The following is a 20,621-nucleotide window of genomic DNA, read 5'->3' on the forward strand; positions in this document are numbered from 1 at the left end:
TACACCTATATATCTGCTGCTTTCTCTAGCAAAAAGTGTATTCAGGTACAGGTATAGATCTAAAGTGCTGATACTTTCGGCGTTGAGCCTGATGCTCAATCAAAAAGAGCCAAAACTGAAGAAGTAAGTGAACTGGCAACAACTTCTTCACTTCATTGTGGAATCGACGGAAATATAAACTTCCACCCAGTGAGCTGCCAAAGGGTGAGGCTGACAATTACCATCAACATCAAGACAAAAATGGTGCCTATCCAGAGGAAGGTTCCGGTGTCACAACCCGCCATCGTGGAGAAGGAGGTGGAGCTGATCACGGTTCCGAAGGGAGTGAAGCCAGCTCTGCAGAATCGGCATTTAAGAAATTTGGAACCAGTTGTCCGCAGCCACGAAATGCCTGGCCTTTGCTCGATAATGTAAACAACCATGTTGTTTACTTGTAAATGTTTTACTGTATGCATGTATGTATACCTTTGAGAAGATAATTCAACACGCGATAAAAGAGTTGAGTCGTTAATTGGGTTTAGTGAAAATTAAATTATTTTTACTTAAAACAATCATTGACTAATCCTCTTTTTCGTGTGTGCGGAACGCAATTGATGATACTTCCTGGTGGTGTGATCTGGGCATTGATCAATTTTTTTATAAAATGTTTTATAAATTAATTTATCGTTGGCAAAATCATTAAACTTAATTTTAGTATGTAGTTTCAACTAAAATTTAATAACGTTAGAAACAGTAGAAAAGGAAATAAGATTTTCAGCCAAATCGAAAGGAGTTGGATTCAAAAGTTGTTGAAAACGGGGTACTTTCAAAATTCTATAAAAAAAAAATTGTTTTTTAAAAATTCCAAAATGACTTTTGCGAGTATAATTGAGCATAATTTTGAATTTTTTTTGTTAAGCTATTTTAAAAAATCAAAAATTATTAATGACTTGTTTTTTATGATCATGCACCTGGTAGAAATGGACTTTCTATCGATGATAAATATTGCATTGATTTAATCGTTCGCCATTCAATTTCTATTTTTAACTTTCTGCAAACAGAATAAAAATTAAAAAAAAAGAGAAGTTATTGATTTCAGTCGACTTTACACAAATTGAGTTTCCATCAGATGTCATAATTTTGTGGTTTTCGAGCTTATAGACACTTGGAAGTTTTAAAGCTGGTCAGCAGACTCGATTGTTTTCCCAATTTCTCTCGAATATTCTTGTGAGCAATTATAGATGCAGTTAAAATAGTATAGAAATGATTGAACGCAAGCAAAATAGTCACACAGGATGAACTGTTGGTTAAATTATCCTGAGCGGCTTCGTGCTTGGGGTGTGAAAAAATCAATATAAAAATGTGTTTTCTGAAAAATAGTTGTTGAAAATATAACGCGATGGCAAAAATAAATATATTTTCTTATACTACACTTTCAAATCCTCAAAATCTTAGTATAGACTTTAAAATTTTATTTTATTTTCATTCCATTTAATTTGAATAAAGATACCGAAAAGCTCCTTTAGCATTTTCATAAAACCGGATGGCGGAATGTGAACAACGAGTACCATAGGAAATAGAAATGATTGTTTTCACCAAACATGATGCAGAACGCTTCATGGAAAACATTACACCTTGACGTGTTGGAGAATTGTCACAAATCCTCGTTTTGCCAGGCTTAAGTTCACGCTTTCGAACACTAGGCACAAGACAGACAAGCTTCTGTACAAAGTATGTACGCGTACACAAATAAACCAACAAGACTTAAAGAAAAAGATAAAGGTAAAATTCAACGAGATTTTAACGGAGAGAAACTAAAGAAGATGCCGGAAACAGATTTCCTGCCCTTTTATTTCATTCACTCCTTATATATACATATATATATTAGAGTGGTCTGAAAAAATTCTTTTCCCCATCATCTCAAAAGTTTTTTCAAAGTAAAAAAAAAATTCTCGCCAGCTTGATAGTTTAAATCTACGAGGCGCTCAATCATTTTTTGGTTTTCCATATAAATAGCACGTGAAAGAAATATTTTGTTTTCTTCAGTTAAAACTACGAAAACAATTTTATTTTTCATTTTGATGCATCTAGTCTTATAGGGAATTTAATTTTACAAAAAAGCTTCGAAATAGTTTTCTCGAAATTCTAATGGGTAAAAAGTTATCGGGATTGAAATACTCGAAACAAAGTAAATTCTAAGGAGAATAGTTATAACGCAATGGTTTGCAGTAATTGACTTATTGATAATTTATTAAATTTCTATGATTCTAAAATAATTTTTCGCTTTTTGGAGTAATTTTTTCGTAACTGCAAAATTTATTTATAAATTTATCAAACAATTTAGAATATACTGAACACATTGTTTTTTAAATTATAAACGATGAATTATGAATAATTTTGAAGAGTAAGCTAGTTTTTACGTATATATATCTAATTTTATTTTTCGCACACAGAAAAAATATTAATTATATAATCAAATCTATCGTAATCCAAAGTAAGTTCTAAGTCTGGATGAAAAAAAGGCAATATGATCTGAGAAAAATATCTGAAAATAGTCTAAATAAGGAATAGTACCAGCGAAACTCGATTAAATTCTCCATATTAACTAAATACACGTAAAAAGTGAAATTGTATAGTAAAAACATAAAATTTCTATTCGACTTAATACAGATCAAATTTTTCGACCCAGGCAACACTGATCGACGTTTATCTAGATTAATCTCATAATAAACGGAATGAGTTGATAAACGTGTTACAATCAAAAATATAAATTACAAGAAAAAAACATAATACAAGATAGCAAGTTTTATTAGGACGTAGTGGGTGTAATAACTATCAAGCATTCAGAGATGAGACTTGCGCTATAAGATACAGAATCACACAGTGAAGGTTGAAGGTCCTTAATACCTATTTTTTTTTTTTTGATTTATTAATTTTGTTTATGTACAGACCGTCATTTTATTTTATTTTTTCGTATTCTTAAAATTGTCTTCATCTCATATAAATTTGAATGATAAAAATCGTCCCATGAATAATAAAAGCTCTGGGTGTAACTTGTAATAATAACAACGAAAAAAAGTACTTTTATAGTATATTTTGTGTGTTTAATTAAATTATATTGAATGTAATTTTTTAAATTGACTCTCTTTATTGATTGAAGGCCAGACGTATCGTTTCGAGACAAGTTTGAGTGAACCTTTAATTCCAGAATGAGCTAGCGAGTGCAGTGAATTAAACACTTTCTTTCTCAGCGGCCCTAGAAAATATGGATGCAATGTACTTGTCGCGGTGTCATAATACAGTGCAGGCTCATTATCGAGTTAAATTGTTTTTAAATTCAAAGCAGTTGTTTGACGTAACAACTGCTGAAGTTCATCGTCGTTTTGTTGATCGCTGACAAGTTCTTGCGACGTGATAGCAGTAGATACTGCTTCGACACGTGACAATGTGTCAGTGACAATATTGTCGGTACTCGGCACATGTCAAATATTGGTGGTGAATCTACCCATAAAATCGAGTCGACGAAATTGCCAAAGCAACGCTCTTTCGGTGCACTGTTTGTAAGCGTGCTGAAGCGGCTTGTGATCGGTGTAGATCGTAACATGCCAGCCTTCGAAGATATACCGAAAGTATTTAACAGCCTCGTAGATGGCGTTCAACTCGCGGTCTTACGTCGACAATTTTTGCATCAACGGGAGCAATTTTCGACTAAAAAATGCCAGTGGTTACCAATTGTTATCCACCTTCTGTTGTAAAACGAATCCAACGCCAATTTCAGATGCATCGATGAACATTGCCCAGTCAGCATCGATTTTAGGGTGCATCAACAGAGTATCATTCGCGAGAGCGCGTTTAGCTGACTTGGAAGACTCTTGCAGTTCGGTTGTCCAGCTGACTGGACGAGAGCCTTTGACTTTTGGTCCTTCCAGAATTTTGTTCAACGATGCTAGGATTTCTGCAGTGTTCTTAATGAACTTTCTGTGCCGAGAAAACGATGAAGAGCTTTTACGGTAATAGGAGGCTCGAAATTGACAATAGCCTCAACTTTTTCCGGTAACGGCTCGATCCCATTTTTAGTGATGACATGGCCGAGAATTTTTACTTCCGGTAGACCAAAATTGCATTTCGGTACGTTTATTACCAGTCTTTATTCACGGAGACGTTCGAATAAAATTCTCAGGTGCTCCATATGGTGCTTTTCGTCTGTTGATGCGATTAAAATGTCGTCGATGTACGGAAAGACAAAATCAAGGTCATGAGTGACCTCGTCGATGAATTGTTGAAATGTTTGAGCCACATTTTTAAGCCCAAACATCATAAACCGAAACTCGAATAATCCGAAAGGCGTAATGATCGCCGTTTTCGGCACGTCCTCTGGTGCAACAGGTATTTGCAAAAATGCCTTTGCAAAATCGACGACTGAAAATATATTTTAACCGTGTAAAAATGCGGCAAAGTCGTCAAGATAACGCAACGAATATTTATCGATGAGCATTCGATCGTTAAGTGGATGGTAATCACCGCACGTCCTCCATTCTCCGGACTTCTTCTGTGCTAGATGTAATCGTGAAGCCCAGGCGCTGTTGGACGGTTTGCAAATACCTTCCTCGATCATTTTACGGAACTCGGCTTGAGCTATTTTAAGCTTCTCTGGAGCCAGGCGTCTTGCTTGTCGTGTGAGAATATCCGGGTGTCAGTAAACCAATAATTCCATCGCGAAGGCATTTTCGTTTTAGGTCGACTAGTAAGTCATAATGACTTAAGAAGTCTGGACCTATAATCGGTTTAGTGACGTCAGCAAAGATAAAATTCCATGAGAATTCACTGCGAAGTCCAAGGTTTAATTTCAACGACTTTTAACCATAGGTTTAAATTATCGAGCCGTTCGCGGCATACAATTGGTAACCTATGAGTGTACTGATTGATTTTAGCCAGCCACGTAGAAAAACGTACAGATCGGAGTCAGAATCGACAAGATGTTACGTTCCTGTAGTTCGGTCTCTGATAAACAGGCCGCGAGAAATCGATTGAAAATCATTAGTCGCCTCTACTGATTCTCGTTGGCGTTTCCTTGCCATTTACAGCCAGGTGCGCATACATGCGCATTTTTGCCGTGTTTGTCGTGGTAACAGCAAAAATAGAATTTTTTCCGTACACGTGATCGGCTGCGATATCTCGATCGACTAGGTTTCGTCATCATGGTTTTCATCCGCGCAGTTAACTGCTGAAGTTCTCAACGTAGCGCAGCAATCTCGCCGTGCTCGGTGGTTGATGGTGATGAAGTTGCTGCAGCAGCGGCCACTTGCGGTTTGAGCGATATACGCTCAACCATACGGTCAGCTGACTCGGCGAGCTTGTCAAATGTTGCGTCATTGAAAGCTTCAAGACAAACTTGAATTTTGTTTGGCATGTGTGTAAGCCAACATGCTTTGAAAATAGCATTGTCGATGCCTAGAACTAATGAACGCAGGTGGCGCAAGTGTTGCGATGGAGTCCGATCGCCGAGTCTCTCTCTGTCAAGGAGCTGCGTGATACGTGCATCTTCAGATTTCGCGAAGCATTTGATTACTGCAGCTTTTAAATCACTGTACGGTGTATTTGCTGAAGGATTTACGATGGTGTCTTGCACTTCAGCGGCGATGCGGCTTTCAAGCACCTCATCCTGCGCCAACCACAGTTTTGGATTCTCCGTGATGAACGGAAAGTAAGGGGTATTCATTTCTTAAGGTGCGAATCCAAGACGAAATCTTCTTGGCTCGAGACTCTTGTAATCTTGGTTTGAGATTTTTCGTGTGATTGGTCAGAGAAAGAACACTATACTTAAACCAAGAGTATTAATTTTTTAAACCAACTCCTTTTTTTTTTAGTTCAAGTTCATACCGTTTATTGTTTCAAAACATCATAGTTCTTCAATTAAGTGTATAACTTTCATGAACCAAATGTGTTTATTTCTTTGTTCAACTAAGTAACATACTTAGGCTAAGAAAAATGTTTATTATACTAAGAAATGCAAGTTTTTAAAACAAGTAATTCTATTATTAGACCAAGTATGAAATATGTATTGGCTTAAGAATCTGTTTCTTAATTCAAGGTTTAAAATTCAAGTAATGATTTTACTTCGTTCAAGAAATTTCCGGTTTTCATTCCACCCGCTGAAAAATTTCTTGGTTGAAGAAAAATTTTCTTGAGTCAAAATTATTTTTTTTTTGTGTACAAATAAAAACTGATTTGAAAACGACAGCTTAGAATTCATCTAATTTTTAGCAATGTAAAAACAAGTTATTCGATTTACAAACTTTTTAAATGAGAAAAATTTTAAATTAAAAAGAAAGTACTTAAAATTAATATTAAGGGCTCAAACTTTAAGGGACTTTTCAACTTCTCGCTAAGAAAATTGAAAAGTTTCAAAAATTCGGGAAGTTATTGGTTTCGGTCCGATTTACGAAAATCGAATTTCCATCAGATTTTGATGTTTTGAGGTTCTAGGAAGCTATCCTGACTAATTTTACGATGATGTCCGAGTGTATCTACTATCGCCAACATTAATTTCTGACAGTTCCAGAAAATAGTGACAAATAAAAAAGTTAATAAATAAAATTTGAATAGTTAAATAATTATAAATAAAAAGATTGTAAAAATTTGGAAAATCCAAAAGTGCACGACTCATAATACTCATTTATTATGAAATAATAAAATAATAATAAAAAAATGGCGGATAGCACGAATAAATTTAAAATATATAAAATTTTTTTTCCTTAAAATTTGTTGTTTTTTTTTTTTTTTTTTAATTATGTTAGTATTTTTTTATAATTAAAAAAGAACCTACTCAAAATATCTTGATTAATAACAAAAACAAAAAAAATATATGTAAATAAAAATAAATTGAACTGAAAAAATTCAGGCTTACCAATTAGCAAAAAAAAAAAACAGCTGTACTAGGATGGTAATTCGCAAGCGCCCCTGGTGGGATAAATGTACGTATAATGTATAGGTATAGATATATCGGCATCCATGTTAATTTTACATCGATGTATATAGATATAGTTATACAGCCTTTTTATTCTTTTATTAATTGTAATTAAACGACACTGAGTTATCTAGCCATTAGCAATAGGGGATCCACAAATCTTTCAAAGAATTTAAAAAAAAAAAATTTGATTCAATTACTGCATTTTTTCGTAAGTTATTGTGTCTACGGGTTTCATACTTGACGGACAGGAAATTTTTTTTAGACTATTTTGATGTTTTTTCCGTTTTTGTTGAACTAAATAAATTTTTAAAAAGTATGGAACTAATCTCCATTAAATTATCTTCAAAATAGTATTCAACATATCTCAATTCCGTAAACTAACAAGGGTATAATAATTGAAATAGTTGCCGAAGTGAGGCGAATTAAATTTTTCGATCGTAAAGCACATCTCAGATGCTTCGCATCATGAGTCGTGCAAAAATAAAAACTGTAAAAAAAATAAAGAATAATTAAATAATAATATAAAAACAAATGTGTACAAATTGAATTATAAGTAGTTTAAAATGAGAAAAAAAAAAATTCCTATGAAATATTTCCCTATGTTGGTAACTTATTATATATGAAATTCCGAATTGGAATAAATAAAAATAAATGTATAGCTTATAGTTTATCAACAATAAATTTAAATAAATGCACAAATTAAGTTCAGATAAAAAAAATATTGAAATAACAAAAATAATGTCACTTAAATTATTCATGTTTAAGCGAATCAATCCATTTATAGAAATGTAAAATTTATAATTATTGTAAATTAAAAATTTTATACGTTATAATCTTTATAAGTAAAGAAATATACAAAATCAATAGTCATTAATTTAAAAACTGTTTTAAAAAAATATAAATATTAATAAATAAAGTTTAATTAAAAAAAAGTATAACTATACATTAGAAGATGTATAGAATAATCTAAACAAAATATATATAAGTGAAAATATGTAAAAATAAAAATCTGAATAAAAAAAGAAACAGAAATAAAAAGTGAGTAAATAAAATCTGTATAAATAAAAATCTTAATAAAAACAAAAGTATATAAATTAAAATATAAATAAATGAACAATACTAAGTTTAGCATTGGTCAGTTGTTGAAATTTTAACTATATAATTAATACTAATATTTATTTAAATTACACTGTGAAAAATCCGGAGTGAATTCGGATTTAAATTAAATCCGAATTTAGTCCGCATTCACTCCGCCACTCGGAGTTCCGGAGTTTTGAAAAAAATTACTCCGCATGCGGAATGGATTGGGAGTTTTTTTTTTAGCGGAATGATCTCGGAGTGACACGGACTTTATTTCACTCCCAATTTTCTCCGGTCCGGAGTTTTAATACATAAATAAATTTATATTAATTTATATTAAACTGCTAAACAATGTGTGTGTGTGTGTGCGAGTGTGTGTTTGCGTGCATGTGTGAAAATTTGTGCGTGTGTGCAAATGTGTGCGTGTGTGCAAATTTGTGCGTGTGTTTAATTGTGTGCGTGTGTGCAAATTCGTGCGTGTGTGCAAATGTGTGCGTGTGTGTGAATTTCACTCCGAAGGGATTACATTAATAAATAATTATCTACTTCGCGAAAACTCCCCTGCGGAGTGAATTTCACTCCAAGGGGAATGAATAATTAAAAATTCATTCACTCCGCATTCACTCCGGATTTAATCCGCATTCACTCCGCGAATTTTTTACAGTGTAGCTTAAGACAAAATAATAATTTCTGTGGTAATTTAAATAAATATTAGTATTCATTATATAGTTAAAATTTCAACAACTGACCAATGCTAAACTTAGTATTGTTCATTTATTTATATTTTAATTTATACACTTTTGTTTTTATTAAGATTTTTATTTATACAGATTTTATTTACTCACTTTTTATTTCTGTTCCTTTTTTTATTCAGATTTTTATTTTTACATATTTTCACTTATATATATTTTGTTTAGATTATTCTATACATCTTCTAATGTATAGTTATACTTTTTTTTAATAAACTTTATTTATTAATATTTATATTTTTTTAAACAGTTTTTAAATAAATGACTATTGATTTTGTATATTTCTTTACTTATAAAGATTATAACGTATAAAATTTTTAATTTACAATAATTATAAATTTTACATTTCTATAAATGGATTGATTCGCTTAAACATGACTAATTTAAGTGACATTATTTTTGTTATTTCAATATTTTTTTTATCTGAACTTAGTTTGTGCATTTATTTAAATTTATTGTTGATAAACTATAAGTTATACATTTATTTTTATTTATTCCAATTCGGAATTACATATATAATTAGTTACCAACATAGGGAAATATTTCATAGGAATTTTTTTTTTCTCATTTTAAACTACTTATAATTTAATTTGTACACATTTGATTTTATATTATTATTTATTTTTTTTACAGTTTTCATTTTTTACAATCTTTTTATTTATAATTATTTAACTATTCAAATTTTATTTATTAACTTTTTTATTTGTCATTACTTTCTGGAACTGTCAGAAATTAATGTTGGCGATAGTATGTGTGTACGTACGTATGTATGTAAATATTCATAACTCTTGAACGGATAAACCAATTTTGAACTTTAAGGTGTCATTCGACGCAACTTGTCAATATCTTGAAGCTGTAAGAAAATTGAGGTTGATCGGTAGGGCTCGTTCAGAGATATTCCAAAAATAAAGTTTTTTTTTGATAACTTTTAATGTGCTCGATGGATTGATTCCGAACTAGACTGAGCTCTAGAGCTTTATGAGCCGCATCGAATGCCACCTCAACCATCAAAATCGGTTCATTCGTTCAAGAGAAACCGTTTACGAAAGAATTCAAAAAAAATTTTTTTTTTGGTTTTTTCGAAATTTCTCAAAAACGACGCGATAAATCGATTTCAAAATTTGATCAGCGTTAGAACTTGATAAAACACGTCGATTGCCGCCTTAACCATCAAAATCGGTTGATTCGTTCGCGAGATATCGTGGAAGAAAGAAATGCTAAAAAATGTTATTTTTATAAAACAATGGCATACAAAAGTATTTGCGAGCTCGAAGAGCTCAAAAATGTATTCACAATAATGTTTTCGAGCTCAACAAGCTCGAAAACAGCGAGAAGTTTTGGGGCTGGCCCGCAGGGTTAACCGATAGACCGATTTTTTTTTTATAATTTATCTTGAGAAAAATAATCCAAAAATGATTAGATGTCGGCTAATTTCAGTATCATATTATAAACCACAAATATTAGTGTAATAAATCACTAATCAAGTTGCTCAGCTTCATCTGCACACTCAGTTGCACCTTTTTCAATCGTCCACTCGTAATAAATCTCCAGTGCCCAATCACCTTTAGGTGTATCAATAATTATATTTAATGTGTAATTACCACACGGTATTGGTTTATCGAATGAAAGAGTTACGGACTTCATACTATGAGGAATAGTGTAATCATCGCCCTAAAAGTTAATATAAATTATAAATTATCGATAGTCTTTATATTGTGGTCACGTCCCATGAAGCTGTCGGAGCCCCGTATAAAAAAAATTTGTTCCAAAAATATTCCAAAAAGTTCGACATGTAAAACTTCTAAATTTCGAAATTTAAATATATCGCGCTTCAATTCCGTTCTACTAGTTCCATGGGACGCCATCCTTAGTTTTATTGTTCTCCCTAGCAGATCCGAATTACGGTAAATTACGGTAATAACCGTAATTTACGGTACCCAGCAGAATTACCGTAATTTACGCTAGTACAGGTAAACTACACCAAAATACAGTATTTTACCGTAATTTGTGGGATTTTACCGTAATTTATGGCGAATTACAGTAAATTACGGTAGATTACCGTATTTTACCTAAGTTGCGGTAATTACCGTAATTTACCGCAATTCGGATCTGCTAGGGCTTTAAAGGATCTTATTGTTAAGGTATTTATAATTATTCAAAATACTTTTTCTACAGGACATCCTTTACCATCCATGATAGATAATTTCAGGATTTCGTAAATATTAGCTTCAACAGATTTTTCGGGATATGAATCATCGCATACAGTTGCCATTTTATCACCTTTTTTTACCTCATAAACTGTAGTTTTACCTACTGTAATATTGATTTCGATCTGTTATGTACGAAGAAATAATTAATATGATAATAATAATATTAATAACACATAAAATATGTTGGCAAATCCAAAAGTGCACACCTCAACCACTCATTTTATTTTAAATAATTAATTTTTTTTCTTAATATGAATTTTCATTCAACTTTTGAGTTATTCATTCATTTTTTTATTTCTTATTTTCAGTTTAATATTTTTTTTTAAATTTCCCGCCTTTCTGTGTTAGATGTCACTTTTTTTCAATCTTACTGCCACGCTAGTGCTGCTGCTATTAGTTAATGGAGAGAAGTAATGAAAATAATAATAATAACAGTAAAAACAAAAATGACAGCGAAATTTTTCATGAAAAATGAGTTTTTAAGTTTTCATTGATTACAATTAAACAAAAAAGATTCAGATAATGATTTTCATAAGGGTTCTTGCGATCAAAAATACAAAGATAATGAAAAGAAATTAGGTCGATAAGTTGTGTTTTTTGAAAGTTATCGTGGTTTTACGTGTCCAAACTTCACAATTAATGCACTCGTAGCTTTGGACTAAATCAATTTTTTAAAATTAATATCATTAAGTCAGTGGTGTCAAGAGCGAAAGAGTGACAGTAAAACACACTAAAGGTTTTCGCGATTGAGGTGTGCAATATTTCATAAATTAAAAATGATTACTATTTTAAGTGAATTATCTGCATTCATTGTTTGAAGATATTTAGTGGGTGAATCGACGTTTGCAACTTGCCATGCAGTGATAAAATCATTCTTTCCGCAGAATAAAGCATCTCTTATCATATCTACTGTGTAAGAATATCCAGAGTCTGTTTCCTCATCAGGAGTATCTTTTTCGACGCAATTAACTCCTGGCATCTTTCAATTTTAATAAATAAAACAAAATTGTCATATGATTAAATTTAAATATATGAATTTAAATGAATATTTTTCTTACGGCAAGTGAAGCACTTCCACTGACGCTATCACCTGCACTACCCTCTACTCCACCGCCACTAGCAGAATCTTCAGCCTCTGCAGAACCTTCGACATCGAATTTTCTGACACAGTCACACGATGGTAAATTTACATCTACATTTACTTCTGTACTTCCTTCTACTCCAGAAGTTGATGCATCAGCGTCAGCACTAGCGTCAGCACTACCAACACCACATTCTGTTAAAATATTCTCTGGCAGTTGGATATTTCCTGAAATTCCACCTGAAACATCACCTCCTACTTGCCCACCAGCATCTGGAAGATCTCCAGAAACACTACCTTCTGCTTTTCCACCACCAATAGATGCCCAACATCCAAGGGCAGTGACCTTGTAAATAAATTTTCAGTAATCATAAAAATTATAAATGAAATTCTTAAAGGGAATGCTGAAATTTAACAAATTAGTACTGACCTTTGAATTAAATCTTAGGAACAATGTTAAAACACCAGCTGCTAAAATATTCATTGTTACGTATATTCAGAAAAAAAAATATTTTTCCAATGACTGTAAAATTAAGTTGTTGTTGGACAAGTCGCTGAACGTTGGACACTAAATGACACTGGACTAGATGTTTAAATAATTTATATTATTCATTCATATCCCAGTGGGTATAGTCCAATTAAATACTTAACAATTAAAAATAATTATTTCGCGTGCTTATAAATGATAAGAGTTTCTTTGCGAATACAACTAGGTCTTTTAGGTATCTAAAGAAATAATAAATAGAAAAATAAAATATTTACTTTGTAATTATATTTATAAACAATATGGAAGAAAAAAGAGGGGGAGGTATGATCGATATCCAATAATTTTTCATATATTACTAACTGTAGAACGAACCTCCAAAAATTATTTCCGAAAACCGCAGAAAGGGACAAGATGCACTGTAAAAAATTCGCGGAGTGAATGCGGATTAAATACGGAGTGAATGCGGAGTGAATGAATTTTTAATTATTCACTCCCCTCGAATGTATGCATGTGCGTATGTAAATAATCTATAATTTTTGAAGGATGGACTGATTTGAATCTGGCCCGCAGGGTCAACTGGTCTCCAGTTTTTTTTTAAACTTTGGATCAAATCAGTATCAAATGTTTTCTTTTCGCAAATAGAATAATGTAAAATTAAATATAAAAAAAAAATAATTGATTTTTTTAAGAAGACGGACTCATTTTACCCTAAATCCAATAATGTGATGATTATAACAATAGTTTTGAAAAATATTAAATTTAATATTTTATAAACGAAAACTTATTACTGAGCAGTAAAACGAGTTTTTACTGACAACTCTTGCAATTATGATATGAAACTGATAAAAATAATTTACACTGACGAAGTCTCAATTAATATTGCGATAGTGAAATAACTTGCAAGTTTGAAATGAAAACTAAAGAAAAATTTCAAGTCGCTGAAAAATAACAATATAATACATAAAATTTTTAACTTCCCGCTAAGAAAATTTCACCCCGATTTACGAAAATCGAAATTTCATCAGATGTCGACCATTGCCGCCTTAGCCATCTTAATCGGATAATTCGTTCGAGAGTTATCGCGGGAGAAAGAAATGGTAAGAAACGGTTTTTTGCGAATATCTTTGAAACAACTGAACTAAAAAATTCCAAAATCTTATCAGCTCTAGAACTCAATAGAATACGTCAATTGCCGCCTCAACTATCAAAATCGGTTAATTCGTTCTTGAGATATCATGGGAGAAAGAAATGCTAAAAAACGGTTTTTTCAAAAACAATGGTATATTAAAGTATTTTCTAGCTCAACGAGCTCGGAAATGTATCTTCAACAGTTTTCTAGCTCCTTGAGCTCAAGGAGCTCGAAAACAGCGGGAAGTTTTGGGGCTGGCCCGCAGGGTCAACCGATAGACAGATTTTTTTTTATTGTGTACACCAATATTTAGGTGTGACAGTGAAAAAAAAAAAATCGATTTTATTAAAGCACCCTAATATACATTTATACTTTGTCAACTGATTTCTAAGTAAAGAATAGAGTAGTTAAAAAAAAACAATTATTTAAAATCATATCCAAACCACGACTCCAAAAGTTTTAGAAATAACATATGATCTTAAAAAGTGAATAAGATTCTTGAACAGTATTTTCGTAACTTTTCTCAAATGGTATTACAAATAAATGTCGAATATACAGCAATCAACTGGTAGCTTTGTAGGGCAGTCATAAAACCGTCTGCTGTCTATGACCTCTGCAACCTCAGAGACATGTAAAAATACATCCGTCTATTCTAAACATGAAGTATTCAAAATTATTGCAATATTTTTTTCTTTATTATTTATCATAAATGTGTTAACATTAAATATTCAAAATTCGGACTCGCATCAAATTATTCAAAATCTTTCATTTTAATTTTAAACCGACCCAGGAAAAAATAATTTAGATCTACGTCGATCTACAGTAGGTCTATAGAGATCTGATTTCTATAAGGATTAGATTCACGTTACTTTTAGCAGATCTACGGCGATTAAAGTAATTTCATAGTTGCCAGTCTCTTTTTTTTAGGTCTACAAAGATTTTTGGAAATTCACGATCTAAACAGATCCATTGATATTATAGTGAACTTGTAGTAGATCTACTGAGATCAGAAGAGATTTTTTGAGTTTCTCATAGAACTAAAAATATTAAGGATCCGAGATCGTTGAAGATCTATAGAGATTATCATTTGTCTGAAATCATTAACGATCATCCGAAATCATCATAGATCTTCTAAGATTTATCCTAAATTTTTTATCTACGTAGATCTACATAAATCTAAATTACTTTTTTTCGGGGACTATTAATATCTGATTCGATCCGAACACAACTCGCCCAACCCTACTCTTTAGCAGGTTCATATAGTTTTGTTGTGTAGTAAAATACTTTCTGACACTTCAAATTGCCGAATTCAATTCAAAATTAAGTAGGGGAGCGTGGGGTCGCCCCGGTCACCTAAGAAATAAATCTTCAAAATTTTTCGAATTATCCTGTCTAGATCATAAAACGGACGTTATCTTATTCTATGGAATCTAGAGAACCAAAAACATTTACTTAAAAATTAAAGTATAAAAGTAAATAGAAATGTTAGATGAATTAAAAAAATTGTAAGTTTGACCAGGGTGACCCAACATGTCGGGTCACCCCGGTCACTGTTAATTTCAAATAAAAAATTAAGAATCTACAGTCGTATTGCTGAAATTTCATCAAATCAAAATTTTACTTGGTCAACTGAAACTTACGAAGTAAAGAAAAAAATGTAATATTAATAATTAACAACATTTAACTTTTTTTCGTTTTCCGTACTCGCTTACGAGGCATCTATAATTTATTTATTTGTTCATTAATATTGTAACAAAAATGTTACGATGTTGTAGAAAAAAATGCCCCTGATGAACAAAAAAAATTTTAGCTTAAATTTTAAAAAAGCTTACCTTAATTAATTAATTGCTTATTAAATAAGATATTGGTTGATATTTTTTAAAACAAACACACGAATTGTCAGTCAAAAAAAAAAAGTGAATGAATTTACCGTTGTAACAGGTAAATTCTCAGCTCGTAAGCTCGCCGGAAAATTAAAAGAACTTAATTGCCTTTAACAATTGATCAAGAAAATATAATCTAATTGAATAACAATAAAATAAATACAGAGTAATGCAGTTAATTCTTTACAAGAAATAATTTAAACGAAACTTAAACGATCGATAATAAACGGACGGTCGGTAAATCAACTCGCAAACTAAGTGAACTCAACGCTAGCTCCCTCTTCCTGGTGACTCGGCGTCGTCCAGGAGTCTCTGACTCTATTCCCAGGCACAATAAGCGGATCAAATCCTTCTTGCACCACCTACTCGGTTTGTGTACCAACAGCATCTCGGCAGAAGGCGAAGATACTGGGAGAGTAATAATTAATTTTTAGCAAGTGTGTATCCAGCGACACGCACTAACTAAAATATTAATTAATGTAAAACCAACCTACCTTGATTTTATCCCAGCGGACCAAACTCAAGGTATCTTGATTGGCGAGAACACAATCCAGCGACTAGTAAACTCAAGAGAGGTAAAATCTCTGATCGGAATCAGGTTGCCATAAGCGTTTTTAATTTTGCTTTTAACAACTTTGGAACAACTATCTTCGAACGGACGCGTAACCGAATTTTTCGCGCTCTAGCGGTGGATCGGGAACTAAAAATAATCTAGCTAATTTAATTTCATTTTAAACTTTTCTATTGAATATTTTATAACTTTTAAACATTTAAATAATAATAATTTTCAGTCACGAGCTTAATCATTTTGAAAAGCTTCGTGTACTTTCGCTACGTACGGGAGCAGCCGAACTCGCCACGTCGGCATGAGAACCCGCTACCAGCCGGCCAATCAGAGAAATTGGCGGCTAACTATTTCCTGTTGGCGCGCTTTTAAGCCAATGGGAAAATTCGTTACTGCAGCCATGCTGCCACGTCACCACCGAGCAGCCACGAAGGAAGAAGACGATGTCTCTATTTCTAATCTACATCGATCAGTACAAACACAGCTATCCATCCAACCGCTTCGCTCAAAATAGTATATCTCTAGTGTGATATAAGTCTCTCCGCTAAATCTCTGCTTAAATATTCTCAATAATTAGCTAGTATATCAAGGCTACTAATTATTGAGTATATATTGAATTGTTGCTCGCGTCTTATTAATTATAAATTAATTATCGCGTCATTAACCGCTACCGACCACGTGTCGAATTTATACGCGTATTCTTTTACAGTCGCATTCGCTATCGCGTATCTTGTAGTTGCATTCGCTATTTTTCTCATAGTTTTAGTGTACATATTGTTTAATAAAGATCTATTCTATTATCTGTAATTTTGTGTTAATTGTTAGTTATTGAATTAACCACACCTACACCAGAATCCCAAAGTACATTCGCTCATTTTACAATAATAATAAAAAAATAAATTCTTGAATCTCTTCACACCGTTGTGACCCCATCTCTTTGATCGGTACGACCCCAACTAATTTTTGAGAAAATAAACTGAATTCAAAAAAAAAAGGTTAGAAAATTATACTTTTATAAAAATTAAAATGGGTTAAGAAATATCTGTAGATTTTATATATATCAATTATAAGCTCTTTTCTTCTAGTAAAATATATAAAAAAACCTTATGATAATGTCCTTGATTTTTAGATCCAAAGTCGATCAATTTTTTATTTATTAGTTATTATTAATAAGTAATTAATTTTTAACGTTAAGGCTCATTAATTACCTCTAATTCAATGAGAGTATAAAATAAAATTAAATTCAAAATCTATTATATGATAGACTTTTCAAAATTTGGGTGACCGGGGCGATCCGCTGACCGGGGCGACCCTGCGCTCCCCTATTGAATATCAGATCTTCATAACTATTTTCGTTCAGACTTTAATGAAAATTGACCTTTACCCAAACATATTTACATCAGCATACAAACAACCTTTTTTTCAGAGGGTCATCTTGTGCCCACGTGGGTTATCTCGTGCACGAAAAAATATTTACTTTTCAGTGAAATCGGTTGAGTCAATCTCAGAAAAAAAGATGAATCAAAAAAATAAAATGAAGCTTCGTACCTTAATGTTTTTATTGCACTAAATTGTTATAATAATTCAATTCAAAAATTCACGAAGACTAAATATGTTATACTAATCCCAAGCTCTCTAACCCTAGTGGCAATATTGATCAATTCTGGAGCACATCTTGAGCAAGCCAAGGAGAATGCAGCAAAATATTATATCTTTATATACTGTGGTTTCAAGATCTTGGCTAAGATAGCTGTGAGAGAATAATAAAATAAATTAATCAGATAGCAAAAATAAAAAATTAATCCACTAGTAAGTCTAGTAATACATTTAAAAAAATAATCAATGTCAAGTCCATACCGAGCATTAAAATAAATCTTTAATTAAAACTTTTAATTAGATCCATGGAAATCAAGCTTCTTGATTCCTTACATTCCTTATTTTTCTTTTTTTTTCTGTAGGTAATTCAAAAAAATAGGTTTGACAGTTGTAAAAATAAGTTTTAAATTAGTTCAAATAAAAAAAATTGCCATTTAGCCATACCCGGAATAGAGAAGTATATTTCTTATTTTGATCGAATTGAAAATTTAATTTTTTCGTAGATTTCGTAAAGAAATCTAAATGTTATACTTCTTATTCTAATACAGAAATTGAATTCAAATTTGTTTTACAATATCATTTAAAAAATAAGTACCGAAAGTTCATTAATTCTCATTTCATGAACTACAAAATAAATTTTACGACATTTGAGTTATGTCATCATCTAGAAGTAATTAAAGGATAACGGATAAATTTGTGAAAGTTAATTCCCCAAAAAAACAGTGTGCTAAATTTCATAATTACTCAATATAAATCATAGCCACAATTTCTCAAAAATGGCGCGTTATATCATATGAATATAAACTTTTGAATCAGTGGAATTTTTTGACATTACTCAACAAAATAAAACATAAAATTACAAAATTTCTTGAAAATTGTAACATGAGAACTTCTACAATAGCTATATTTCTATAATAAATATACTTGAATACGTACACTCAAAGAATTTTCACGATATTTTTTACATAAAAAATTGATACACTGTAAAAAGAGCGGTGTTAAAAATGGACTCAATTCAACACCGTGTGGTGTTAAAATGGAATAATGCCGGTGTAAACGGTGTTACCCGGCCTCGTTAGAATATCGGTATTGAATTGGTGTAAAAAAATATTTCACGTACATAAAAAGTATAAAAATTGAATGAATATTATCTGGGGGAAATTTAATTTTGCTGTGTACTTATTTAAATAATTAATTATTTTCTACGTAATTTACTTAAAAATTACACAATTTTCCTCCCACCGTTACAATTACCGATAATTTAATTGATTAATAAGAATATTGTTAAACTCCCCGGAAAAAAATTGACTTGCGCGATCATGCTTGATCACGCATGATTCGTGCATGATTAATCATACTTATGCTTGATCGTACATGATTAAGACATGATCGTGCATGATCCAGGCATGCCGAGGAAAAGTTAGTCACGCATTATTTATGCATGATCATGCATGACCGAGCTTAATCATGCATGTCAAGTCATGCTTGATCACTTATGAGTCATATTAAGTCATGCCCAATCATGCATGAGTATGTATAACGGGAAATGATTAATCATGCATTGGATCATATAAATGAGTATGACTTTACATGAACATACATGACCATGCTCGATTTATATAAAGTCCTACTCAATAATGTATGATCATGGACGAGAATGTGTAATATGGACAGAATGGTCATGCATAACTGGAAGTGACTTGGCATGAGCATACATGATCGTGCATGACTCATGTAAGGTCATGCTTCGTCATGCATCACTGCCCTATAATCAAAAAATACATGTGGAATTATATGGGAACCCATAGAAATCCATGTAGAAAAGTATGGATTTAATGTAAGAATCCATAGGAATTAAGATAAGAGTATATGGATTTATATGAGAATTCATGTAGGAAACCATCGATATGTCTGGATTCCCATATGGGAAATCCACATGGGAAACTATGGGTACCTGGATTCCCATTTTGACATAGTGTAGATTCCCATGGGAAATTGAGGTAAAAATCCACATGAGAATCCATACGATTCCCATATGGATTTGGTATGGTGTGGATTCCCATAGAACCCATGTAAAAGTCTATATCGGGATCTATGCTGGAATACTATATATGAAATCATCTGGAAATCCATCCGGAAACGCCATGTGGGAACTCAGTAGGCCGGATTTCCGTATGGATTTTTTTGATAGGCCCGGAAAAAAAATCAGCATGCATAATCAAGCATAACCATGCATGATTCAGACAAGACGAAGCGTGGATGATGCACGATCAAACATTAAAAACATTTTTAAATAGTATATTACACAGCTAAGGCAGGAAAGTAAGAAATGTCTCAGACCACATGTAATTGTTGGCCGAGGCTAACTTTTATTGTAAATATTAAAATAAAGTAATAGATTTAATGATCAGTCACACGGAAAAAAATAAATAGTAAATGCAACATGATGCAGTCTTGGTAAATAAACATGATGAAATCATGTTGCATCCACATGATTTGTCATGTTTCGGCTGCATGACAATCATGTTTCGGCTACATGACAATCATGTTGCGGTAGCATAAGAAAAATCATGTCGCAGCAACATGATTTTCATGTAGCCTTAATAGCATAAAATTAAGCTGCAACAACTCAATATTTATACTTCAGAAAAATTATTTATTACCAAGCAACAATCAAGCAAAAAATCGATTTTTCGAAAATCCTGACTACCCCTAACCCCTTAAGCAAAAATATCATTTACACATGATTTAATTTTATAATTTACTCTAATTTTCATCTGCAATATCATAAATCCGAAAAAATCTAGTTGCTTGATAATAAATAATTTTTCTGAAGCATAAATATTTAGTTGTTGCAGCTTAATTTTATGCTATTAAGGCTACATGAAAATC

At 31.9% G+C, this 20,621-nt stretch overlaps 1 protein-coding gene across 3 annotated transcripts; it reads right to left on the minus strand.

Annotated features, from left to right (window-relative positions):
* Window positions 1-9,314: 9,314 nt before the first annotated feature.
* On the minus strand, window positions 9,315-13,246 carry LOC130675106 (uncharacterized). 3 transcript variants are annotated; one of them, XM_057480602.1, is made up of 7 exons: window positions 12,929-13,246; window positions 12,721-12,795; window positions 12,500-12,652; window positions 12,047-12,415; window positions 11,773-11,967; window positions 10,943-11,110; window positions 9,315-10,449 (listed from the first exon to the last, which is right to left on the minus strand). In XM_057480602.1, the coding sequence occupies exons 3-7, from the start codon at window positions 12,551-12,553 to the stop codon at window positions 10,255-10,257; spliced, it is 981 nt and encodes a 326-aa protein (XP_057336585.1). In that variant the 5' UTR covers window positions 12,554-12,652; window positions 12,721-12,795; window positions 12,929-13,246; the 3' UTR covers window positions 9,315-10,254. The 3 variants fall into 3 exon arrangements, with proteins under 3 accessions (XP_057336585.1, XP_057336583.1, XP_057336584.1); XM_057480600.1 differs by having other exon boundaries at window positions 12,500-12,795; XM_057480601.1 differs by lacking the exon at window positions 12,929-13,246 and having other exon boundaries at window positions 12,500-12,800.
* Between the last annotated feature and the right edge of the window lie 7,375 nt (window positions 13,247-20,621).

Source organism: Microplitis mediator, chromosome 9 (assembly GCF_029852145.1).
Source record: "Microplitis mediator isolate UGA2020A chromosome 9, iyMicMedi2.1, whole genome shotgun sequence".
In the NCBI taxonomy this organism is placed as follows: Eukaryota; Metazoa; Arthropoda; class Insecta; order Hymenoptera; family Braconidae; genus Microplitis; species Microplitis mediator.